General features: G+C 38.5%; 2 protein-coding genes across 2 annotated transcripts; one reads left to right on the top strand and one right to left on the bottom strand.

The window, feature by feature from the left end:
* Positions 1 to 149: 149 nt before the first annotated feature.
* Positions 150 to 5,503, top strand: rgp1 (GP1 homolog, RAB6A GEF complex partner 1). The gene is made up of 9 exons (XM_008427963.2): positions 150 to 320; positions 520 to 641; positions 1,469 to 1,602; positions 2,348 to 2,431; positions 3,020 to 3,169; positions 3,303 to 3,449; positions 3,988 to 4,115; positions 4,190 to 4,367; positions 4,932 to 5,503. The coding sequence occupies exons 2-9, from the start codon at positions 526 to 528 to the stop codon at positions 5,153 to 5,155; spliced, it is 1,161 nt and encodes a 386-aa protein (XP_008426185.1). The 5' UTR covers positions 150 to 320; positions 520 to 525; the 3' UTR covers positions 5,156 to 5,503.
* Positions 5,485 to 9,119, bottom strand: msmp1 (microseminoprotein, prostate associated 1). Its single transcript, XM_008427962.2, has 3 exons — positions 7,322 to 9,119; positions 7,130 to 7,238; positions 5,485 to 6,124 (listed from the first exon to the last, which is right to left on the bottom strand). Exons 1-3 carry the CDS (start codon positions 7,476 to 7,478, stop codon positions 5,920 to 5,922), a joined length of 471 nt encoding a protein of 156 aa, XP_008426184.1. The 5' UTR covers positions 7,479 to 9,119; the 3' UTR covers positions 5,485 to 5,919.
* Between the last annotated feature and the right edge of the window lie 2,723 nt (positions 9,120 to 11,842).

The raw sequence follows: 11,842 nt of genomic DNA on the forward strand, positions 1-11,842 counted from the left end.
CACAGACATTATAATTAGTGTTTTAAAACAACCATTATTTTTAAGAAAATTACTTGTATTTTTGCACTTTTCTAAATATTAGAGAGGTTTTATTTTTCCATGGTTTGTGATTTGGTGCGCAGAAGCGGAAGTGGACGGCATCCATTTTTTTCCCCCCAGTTTTGTTTACTGTAGCTTCGGCGATAGCAGGGAGGGAGAGCTATGCGTAGTTTACTCAAAGACACAGTTAAATTGCCTTAATGTGCCTAAAGAAGACATTTTAGGCACTCTCTTGACTTAAGAACCTTAAAAGTCTTACTGCAAAATCGCTTGACGTCGAGGTATGTAAATACAATTTGCTGTATAATCAACAAAATCCAGCAAAAATTGAGACCGAAGAAGTTAACCTCTTCATACTGACTGGCTAGTGGAGAGAGTCACCGGCTCGTAAACAGTGTTGTAGTTTATGTTCAGCTGTCTCCAGTTTTACTTTTTTAAGCGTTTGGAGATGTGTTGAGGTAGCGTTGGTTTTGTCTAAAGGTACAGATGATCGAGGTGGTGGCCTCCATGGCCCGGGGCCCCGTGTTCCTGGCCGGGGAGCTCCTGGAGTGCCTCATAACCTTCACTAACCCGATGTCTCACCTCTCCACCTCGGCCAGCAGGTACAACGTTTCTCCTGTGGGATTTTTTATTTTTATTTTTTCAAATTATATGGCTTTATCACATGGATGTGTTGTTTATTTTCGTATGATAACGTATAGAAAATTGTCATCAGATAACCAGAGAGCAATCGGCTAATTAAAGCCAACAGAATTTAGATATAGAGCAATTTTCGTGCAGTTGGCTGCCAGTGAGAAAAACCAAAAACGGATCTGAAGAAAGTAAAAATAAAGTTGACTATAAAACGTATATTATTATTAATAAGATAAATAAATAGAAATAAGACCTGAAATTGCACTAATTCTAGAATTAAATCAAATATCGTAAAAAAATGAAAGGGTATGAAAAAGATGCACAATAATCCGAGCTTCAAGATCTAAGAAACCCTAATAAATAAAAGTCCATGTTTCTATTTTTGCTTTTTACAATTTCAACACTATATTTGTCCTCAGTTCTTGAGGAAGCCTGTACCAAAGATGGAGACTGTAATAACAAAAAGATTCCTCATTGTGAATTAAATTTTTAACTTCAGGTGCAAACAATCCACTTTGTAAAAGCAAATAGCAGAAGTAGCACAGCAATAACATGTTTATCTTGGCACACAGTAGAGGACAATGTGAAAGGAGGAAATCTCCAAAGCTCACTGTTGCAGAGCTACAGCACTATTTTTTTTTCTTCAAACTGCCAGTATGCTTCTCTTAATAAAACATTCATTGATAATTGTCACATATTTATACAGAGGGGTGCTAATAATTGTGCTAAAGAATGCTAATGTTGATCTCGGTCAACATTGCCTGCCCCGGTGTAACCATTGTCTTCTGTGTGGCAGCGAGATGTTGGCATGGGCCAGCGCCCAGATCCACTGCCAGTTTCATGCCAGTGAGAACAGAGTGGCCCTGCCGGCCCAGGGCAACAAGCAGGACGTCCAGGCCGACAGCGACACCGTGCTGATTCCAAGCAGAGGTGAGCCATTGAAGAGAGGGGTCAAAGGTCCAGATTCATGTGTCCGATATCAGATCTGCAACTTATCAGGACTGCCACCAATAATTATTTTTGTTACTGATTAAGCTATCGATTCCCCCCCCCCCTGGTGATTAATCAGGTGGAGAGAAAAAAGTGGCATATTTTGCAGATTTTCATTTAAGCATTTTTTTATGCAGTGTAGGAAATGCATTAAAATATTGCAGATAAACAAATTTAATTCCTTTTTATATAAGACAAAACTGTTGCTGTCTAAAATGCAATAAAAACTTTTCTTTGGTGTACGCTTGATCTTTTTTTGTAAATAATGCAGCTCAGGGCTGACCTCATGGTTATTTTGGGGGATTTTCTTCTTTTTTTCCAGAATTTGAACTGGGAGAAGCTAAAGCTATGTTATCTGGGTAGAACATAGTCACAAAGCTTTTTTTTTTCTTTTTAACTTAAATGTAAATATAATTTCTGTACAGTTTTGACTTAATTAATGCTCAGTCTGTTACAATGAATCGATCATTAAGTTAGTTGACGGTTACTTTGGTAATTGATTCATCACGATTAGCCTGATTGATCGTTTCAGCCCTACGGCGTATATGTATGGTTTTTAAGAACGGATATCTCTGAAAGGGAATTTGGACAAAACGTATTAGTAATAAATAAATAAATTTAGATAGTAGGTCCAAAGATAAGGATTTAGAATGTGCCACTAAGTCTTCACCTTTATTTTTTGCAGGAGAACGAGGGCAGTGTGTGCTGGACACACCTCCCAAAATACTGTTCTGTGACCTGCGCCTTGACCCCGGAGAAAGCAAAACGTGTACGTATTTTAACATGATTTCTGTGTTGTTGTTTTGTTTTCTTTATCCTTGCATCTTTTACATATCCACGTATACCTGGGATCACCTAAAGCTATTTTCTTTTGTGTGACTTAATCAGTCTCTGATTTCTGTTGTTGCTTTGAGGTTTATTGGTTGTTTTTGTACAGCTTTATAAATTCCTTGCTAATTTTCTGCTGAATGAAATTTAAATATTGGGTGTAAAAGGGTTTTCACATTTGAGCATAGAATATTTTGTCCCTGACTCTTATTGGCTGGTGTAAAATAAAAATAAAAAAATCTGATCTGGTCAGTGAACGCATCATGCACAAGCACTCCAAGCTAGCTGTGCTACCAACAAATCTAAGATTCTTGTTAGCTTCAAATATCAACTCTTAATTATTTTGTTTCTTTTCCAGAATATTAGTAAAACTCACTTGTGACTCTGCCTGTGTTATCGTTCCGAAATAGCGTTTGAAATTGGCTAAAGTTTGTATTTGCCGCTAAGACGGGCTGGACGTCCTGATCTCTGCATCTATATCACATTCACAACGTTTTTCGTTTGTTGGTTTTTATCTCTGCTGTCACAGACTCCTACAGCGAGCTGGTTCCCGTAGACGGACCACCTAGTTTTCGCGGTCAGGCAGTGAAGTACGTCTACAAGCTAACCATCGGCTGTCAGCGGGTCAACTCTCCCATCAAGCTGCTCCGAGTTCCCCTCAGAGTCCTGGTTCTGCAGGGTGAGAGAGTTTTGGATCACCTCCGGTTGCGTTCGCTTTTATTTTGTCCGGCCCTCTGTTCTTTAGATCTGTGAGGAAATTCAGTGAGGAGTAAAAACTGATGAAGTTTGACTTTTTCTTATCTGACCCGCAGGAATGCCAGAGCCTCCGTTTCCTCAGAATGAAGAAGTTTCTCCCTCCAACCCATTTCTGGAGGAAGAGGAAGCAAGCCGGCGAGACGCGACAGCTTTGGAGAGAGCGCTGGACATGCTGATGGTCACCACCTCCAGACGATGCCCTCGTCAGTTTTTATCAGCTTGTCTTTCTTTCTTTGTGTGTTTCTTTTTTTTCTTTCTTCTCTGCTTTCTTTTTGTATTTCTTTTTCTTTGTTCTTTTATTTCTCTGCTTCCTTTTTTTGTTTGGTTCTTTCTGTTTCTTTCTTTGCTTCCTCCTTTGTCTCCCTTTCTTTTTCTTTTTGTAATTTCTTTAGGTTGCTTTTTCTTTTATTTATTTATTTGTCTTTATTTGTTTTTTCTCTTTCATTATTTCAAATCTTAATTCTTTTTTTATTTTTTATTTTTTTCAGTTTTTTGTACTTTATTTTTCTCTATTTTAGTTGTGTTTTTTTCTCTTTTGTGTTATTTATTTATTTCTCTTTTGTCTTTTTTATTTAAAGATACTCAGAAACAACCGTTCAGTGTCACTCTACAGATGCATACATATATGTATTTATATAAACATTAATAGTGGATCAGATCAAAACAAATCTATCTGTTTTTTTTGTACCTTTCCATCATTTGTACTTTACACACATTTCCTCTGCTCTTCTTCACACCCAGACATGTTTAATATCACCAACACGCGAGGAAAAGTGGCTAAGTTCTGCATCTTTAAGACCGTTTACAGACTGGGAGAGGACATCGTCGGCACCTTCAACTTCTCCGAGGGAGACATTCCCTGCCTGCAGGTGAGTTTACTGTTGTAGCTGTAGCATTGCTTTCCAACATTTATTCTCTAAAATGCTTCGATTGTGTTTCCTAGTATTCGGTGAGCCTGCAAAGCGAGGAGGAGATCCAGCAGCAGTACCAGCGGCGACCCGGACAGGCCATCAGTGTGTCCGGACACGGCCGGCACGTAGAGTCCTGCCTCCACACCGCCTCCAGCCACTTCTCTCTGCCCGTACCGCTCAACGTGACGCCGGGCTTCAGCACAGACATCGGTCAGTCGGAGGGTCACGTTCCAACGTCAAGTTGCTCAAAATAAGAAATAAATAAATCCCTCTGAAAATTTCAGACCATCAGAAATGTTCAAGTTGATTTCAGTCGTAGTCATATTTTTAGAAGCCTCCACTTAAAAATAAGCTATACTCATAATGAGGAATTAATTTAATATAAATTAAAGGTTTTTAAAGCCATATTTCTGTCATTATTCTGTCATAGAGGAAAGACTATGCCTTCAGTGGTACGTAAAAACAATAATTGGGTGCACAAGTTTTCATTTTGTTTAGTTTTTTTCTAGAAACAGGTTCTAATTTACACATTCATGCTCGATGTCATACATGTACCTGCATTAATATTTAATTATCTGTTCTATATGAAGGTTGCAAACACTTTACAGATTTCTCGTAGTATTTGTTGCAACTGTAGCAGTTATTACATTAGTAGGGATTTTTTTTTTTTTGTTAAAAAGACTCTTTTTTTATTAACAATTCATTTATCAAACATCTTACTTTAAAAGTGTTTAGACACCATCTTCATCGACTCTCCTTGCTCTCGCTCTTCAGTGACTCTGAGGTGGCGCCTGCACTTTGAATTCGTCACGGCCTGCGAGCCGATGGAGCCGCCCACCGTTCTTCAGAACCAATCAGAGGTGACCGTCTGGGCCGGGGCGGAGCACGTCGACGTGGACACCTTCAGCTGGAACCTGCCCGTCAAAGTGCTGCCCACGAACCCGGCGCTGGCGTCCTACGTGTCCCAGTTCATAGGCACCAACAGCATCAACATCTGACCTCCAGAGCTGCACAGTTTTAAAGACTTGTGTGAGTGTGCGTGTGTTATTTGCACAGAGTTGCATATTTCTAGAAGGAATAAGCATCCAGAGTTGGTGGATTCAAATTGTATTGAAACAAACTGTATATGTCACCTTTTTTTTATTATTTTTTGCTTTTTAAAATTTTTAGAAAAATGCAACTTTTTTTGGTGTTTATTTATTACTGAGGCTGCTTTATGAATGAACAGCTTTTATTTTACTTATTTGAAGCCATCATTACTCATACAAGACGCTTTTCTCTGTACAAGTTCTTTTCTTTGAGCTCGTGTAAGAAGCACAAGAACATATTAAAAGTTTAACCTCAAATTTTCTTTATTTATTTTACACAAGAGTGTCATCTCCAGGTTAAATGAGTTACAGCAGAAAACAGGTGAACAGAAATACATATAAAGTATGCATTCTTGCTTGTACATTACATTACTACATTGTTTTGACGAAGGTTTTGTTTAGCAAAGAATATTAAGTCAGTTAAATATGCAAACATTTTACTGAATTTTTAAAGCACGGCTGATTATAGAAATAAAATAGATTCAAAAGAATGTAGAATATTTACTTTAATACTTGCAAGAAGATTACTGAGTAAGAAATGTCATACATAAACACAAAAGGTTGCTTTTCTGAAGTTTTGTTTTGCAAAGACACATTCCTAATACGGATACAGGCCAAGACTCAGACGGTGTTTAATATAGGTTCACTAAAAGAAAAAAGGCATTTTCTGATATTTAGGTGCAGGTCAAGCTGTTGTTGGTCTCCGTGCGGATCCCCCCGTCGAGCTGCAGCTGCAGCGATCCGTGGCTGGGGTCCCTGTCCGTTTCGCCCGGGGTGCACGGCAGGCGGGGGTCGGCTCTCTGGACCAGGAACACTTTGCAGGTCACCGGCTCCACCCTCACCTCGCACCAGGCAGGGAAGTCCACCGGCCGATGCACCCTGCACAGCCAACAACACGGCCTTTGTGTACACCTCCTTAAGGTGCATGTTTTTAACGTGTGCACTCTTCAATCGTGCAGAAAATATAGCTATAAACCATTACTGTGTGCTCTAGGTAGATACGGCTCTCAACCCAGGGCACCATTACCAAGAAGTGGCAGCACAAGCACGCACAAAAAAGTATAATTTAAATGTTAGTTACTCCTGTGATGTCTAATTCTGCTCGTTTTCATTTTCCACTAATGGTGAGTGTTACACAACGTAAGAAAATACTGTGTGGCTTTGCACTGTAGATGGATAAGTGACATGGATGAAGCAGTGTGACTCAGTTTATTATTTGTAGTAAAAAATATAAATCAATTAATTCAAAAGTAAAAAATTTGACTAATCAAAGCTGCAATTAATAATTATTGTTCCCTTATCAAAGATTTTAAATTCATTAATTCTTTATTGTATTTGTAAAACACTAAACGAAAAACACCTTTTGAGCATTAGGGCCGCCTTAAGAGTAAAACAACAATGCTGTACTTATATGTATGTATGTATTTATGTGATGATTTTTGTCAATTTAAATTACATATTAGACAACAATCTAACATTAAAAAAATCACTGAGATAATGTGAAAGAACAATCTACTTTTTGATCATTTGGGTTACTGTTAGTTTAGAAAAAATATATATATATATATATTTACACTCTTCAAACTAACTTTCATTCCCACTGATCATAATTTTTGCACGTTTCTTCTGCTCCTTGGATCATTTATCTTATGGTGACGACATGAGCAGGCCTCTTTGCCATCACCCTAATCGTCAGGTTCATAGCTTCTCTATCGGAGTTGAGTCTCTGTGCCGCTCTGCAGCATTAATGTTAAACAGAATCGTGTTGGCAAAAGGAAAATATTACTGTAACGTGTGCCTGCCAGGGGAACGAGTGCCTCCGCTGTTGCGTATGGACTGTGTGCATCTGGACACCGAGCGATTCTGGGTGTTTGTGTTTCTCACGTCTCACAGCAACCGACTCCAACGGGGTGCAAACAGGTGCACTGCATGCAGGCGTTATCCATCCAGGTCTCCCCCAGGGCGTAGCGCCTCCCCTCGAACTCACACAGACCTGGGACGACACATAGTTCAGATCATTTTAAAAAATAATGGAAAAAAAAAAATCATTCATTTAGATAAAACAGGATTTCTCACCTCTGGAGTTGAAGTGGCACTCAAGAGGTGCTGCGGAGCCACCGCTGGCCCAGAGCAGAAGAAACCCTGCGGCTGCCACCATCCAGTTAACCACGGCGAGCTCCATCTTCATCTTCTCTCCGATTCCTCGTCTCCTTATGGTCCCTCGCTTATACATCCGGAGGCTTTAAGCCCGTGCCGTGGAGGTGTGGTCGCCATGTGGGCCGTGGCCCTGGCTGTGGAAAGTGGCGCCATCCATCAGGAATGAGGAGGTCCTGTTTTTTGGAGTGGAGAGGGAGCGGATCAGGGGGTTGGACAGAAGTGAATCCTGCATCTTTTCATGGGTTTGGCACCATAGAGATGCTCTCGCTGTGCTTCAGTAGGCATGAAAGTCAGAAAGTGATAGAAACAATGACACATCCATGTGGTGACTAAGCAATGGAGGGGCAGAGGAGAGGTGAGCTGGAGGACAATGAGAGAGGGAGAGAGAGGCCCAAGGAGGAGGAGAAGCAGAGGGACTGGATGTATTTACTGTTATTCATCACCGGTAAACCCCTTTTCTAGTTTAGAACTGATCAGAAAGCCATCACTATTTCAAACAGTCTAAATGTTAGGCCATAACGTCACGGCCACTCAGTGCTAAAAGGTCTTTAAACTGAGACTCCAGTAGATCTCTGGGTGTGATCTACTGGAGATCAGATGTTTTTTAAACATGTTCCTGAAACCTTAAGATCTTCTTACAATCTAGAATAACAACATTTAAAGATCTAGTTGAATTTAAAATGGCTCAAATTATGTTTAAGGCATCAAGTAAACTGTTACCTGAGCTCACGCAGAGCATGTTTTTTGAAAGAGAAGAGAAGATATAACTTTCTCAAACTTAAGGATTCATAATATACGCACAATAGGAAAGAGCTTTTCTGTTTCAATTTATGATGTAAAATTATTGAACAAGTTAAATGAGGAGTTAAAAAGTCAAATTTTAATACAATTTAAAAGGAAATATAAGGAGGTCATTTTCACAAGATATAGAAATATGGGTGAGAGTTAGCACTGATGTGTTTATGTAAATTAAGGCTAATGCAGATGAGTGTGTGGATGTGGATGTATATGTTTAGACATATGTGAACCCAGATAAAATGGAAAACTAATTAACCTAAGTTCTTTTTTTATTATTATTTTTTTGTATTTATTAATGAGGGTCCATCTGAAAGTTTTGTATGAGTTTATGGGGTGGGAGTTCATACGTTTTCTAACTTCTTGCTACTCCTTTTCAAGCACTGTGGTACAAAAATACGTGTCTTTTGAATTTCTTGTTATTTTATATTGCTATCATGTTCAAAATAAATAAATAAATAAACCATTTTGAACCATTTAGCTGCATGGTTTCCCAATAGAACATTGTCTGAACCGTAACGCCAAGACCTTGTCTTCCTCCTACTGGGTCGTTTTGACCCTTTCTCTTATTATCAACAAGGATCTTCACACTTACAGCTTCAAATAGAAGTTTACAAACATTTCTCACAACCATGAATTTAATCTCCTATTGTGTTTTTTTATTATTTGACCAATTGAAACTGATTTAAAGAAAATTATTTCCTTATTTCTTTATAAGGTACATCCATGCATTGATTTCTACTCACTTGAATGGCTTACATTGGCGACATTGTTATGAAGAGCTGTGTATCATCTGCGTTGCTATAGTAACCTATCTTGTTATTTAACAGCAACTATGTTAAAACAATGTGCAACATCAAGATATTTGAAACTCATGAGTAGGACTTTTCTTTTCAGAAGTTTCTCTCGGTTTTCGGCACCAATTGATGCACTGTCAACAAAAATCAAAACTTGTATATTTATTGTTTTTCAGAAATATGTACATGTACATATGTACACATGTACATTTCTAGCAGGGATTAAGCTATTAATCTTTTGTCTCAGCATCAAAACAAAAGGGCTGCAAAAAGTTTGTTAACAGATCTACATAAACTTGGTACCGACTTTGTTTTTCACAGAAAACAAGTCGAGATGTCAGCAGTCAGCATGTTGTCATCTGACCTGATTTTATGGTGATCTGAGAAATGATTAGTTCATCCTCTCAAACTTGTTTACCATCTGTGGACAGAGTTCAAGATCAGAGGAAAAATCCACCCAGATCTTTCACAAGCGGCCCCGGGGCCTCGTAACCTTCCCTTCTTCTCTGACACCTCCAACATTGATGGACGGTGTTTATGGGTCCTCCACGGGAGTTTTTTCATCCGCTTGATCTCTGTGACTCAAAGTTCCCTCTTCCATTATGGACAAGTCTTATGGACCAGCTCTTTTTTTATTTCATCCGATAAAGATGAAGGAGAATTTACACTCCTCGTGTTCAAACTTGGGTGGTACTGGGCTCTTTGGAGATTGCGGGTCACTTCAAACGTGTCGACTCAGAGCTCACGCCCTGAATCGTCCAGTGCGAGAAGGGCGGACGTGTCAGAACTGAAGATGAGGATTTTCCTGTCCTGTCTTCACACTTCATGGACATGCACTTCATTGGAGACAATCGCATTTTAACTGGGGGGAATCTCTGAAAGTGCCCGTGGCTTTCATCATGACACAACCTTTGGAACAAAAACTAGCTGCACTGATTGAACTTCACCCTGAAAAACTTAGAAAAAATATTTTGATCATCGTCTTTAATTAATGTTTGCATATCTTTTATTCAGCAAAAAATGTTATGCAATAAATATATTGCATCAGATGATTGTATCTATTTTCTTTTCTTGATTATTTGTATTGTTTTGCCCAATAAGAGATAAATCAATACAATGAAGTCCAGGAAGTATCTATAAATTATATTTTATTTCAGGCGGTTGATTGTGTATTTTAAGACACTACATAGACTGACTGTGTCAGCTTCAGTTTCTGCAAGTTAAATGCTTCTCTGGGTTCAGAACCGAACTCTAATCCAGTCTTCGCAGAGATCGTTTTGGGTCATTGACCACCTGACAAAGACGGCCATGTTTGCAGAATATGAGATAATCTCAGAAGAAACTGATAATGCATCATGCGTATGCCGTCCACTTCACTTCCGTCTCATTTTCTGTGTGTTTTGATGATGATATTTACCTTGGATCATAAGCATTTCCAACATTTGCTGCAGTCTTTTCACTCTGTCCTTTTCTTTTGGGTTGATTTCAGTTTCATCTGTTGGATGCAAAAATTTCTAATCATTATTCTTGACAGGCAGCAATCTTTAAGCTCCTTTTGGCACATTGTTTTTTATAAAAAGGCTTCTCTTTGTAATATCTTTTGATAAAATATGCTTGCTTAACTTTCACAACCATGTTGACAAGTATTTGTTGACATAAGTGCTAAGGCGGAGTACGGGTCAGTCCTAGAAACCAAAAATGCTGCTCCTGGACAATATTAAGCTTAGAAATGTATTGAGCAAGTCTGGTAAATGCATTATAATGATTACAATTCATATCTTGAATATTTAATAGCGAGGAAATTTAATAACTGGACTTCCTGCCCTGGGAGCATTACATCGGGGTATCATGCTCCATGCCTAAGGTTCTGGATTTTGTACACTTTCTGACACAGAAGTGTGAATTCAGTTATTTGTATGGGTGGGTGGGTGCTTTTTGCAGTATAATGTAAATGCTACATTGCCCCTGCAGGCTTGTATATCTTTGGAAAATGACGTTAGGGGAGGAATGATTCAGATGATCCCATTGCATTATGATATTTCCTCTCCACAGTATTATGGTAGTGAGTGGGGTGGTGACCCTGATATGTTACTCAAACAGAGGGAATCCCTTTGGATCTCTACCCTTCAAACTGAAGCATGAGTTATTTCTGAATGTGATTATTTTTGTTAAATAAATCTTTTGACACCTAAATAGAGATTGGATTTAATGGGGTTGTTAATGCTATGTTGCTTAGAAACATTTGTAAATTAAAAGCCTCTTCTTTAAATGTGTCACTTGGAAGTACCTCCACTGGCCTAACTGACGAATATAATGTGGAAATAACTCAAACCGCATCATGAGAGACCTTTGGTCTTAGGTGTTTGCTGTCTTTTAGGGCTTTGACAATAAAACTTGAGTGTGAAATGATAATGACCAAAAAAGATAGTTGCTGGGATGATTTGAATGCCCTAAAATTAACACTGACTGCCACTACTTTGCCCATCACTCATTTAATAAATAGAAAATGTTTGGTTGTTGGTATAAAAGGTGTGAAAATTTACAGTACATGTTTTCAGATGAAACAAGTTTTGAGCATGTTTATTTCAAAATTCTCTGGTATGTGAAATAGTATATTTCCTTAGTGGATTCTGTAGCATCAGATATTCTGGAACAGGATAAGTAAAAAGGGATTTCACAGTTGCTTTGAAAATTATAGTTCATGAATTTGGTGTTACACTTTCAAAGGAACACATTGTCACCTTTAACATTACCATAGTTTCCAAGGCAAATTTATCTTGTTCCAAATTACTTGAGCACGCAATTCACTCAACTTTAAAAATATATACATACAATCATATATATATAT

This window comes from Poecilia reticulata, linkage group LG14, assembly GCF_000633615.1.
Source record: "Poecilia reticulata strain Guanapo linkage group LG14, Guppy_female_1.0+MT, whole genome shotgun sequence".
Lineage (NCBI taxonomy): Eukaryota > Metazoa > Chordata > Actinopteri > Cyprinodontiformes > Poeciliidae > Poecilia > Poecilia reticulata.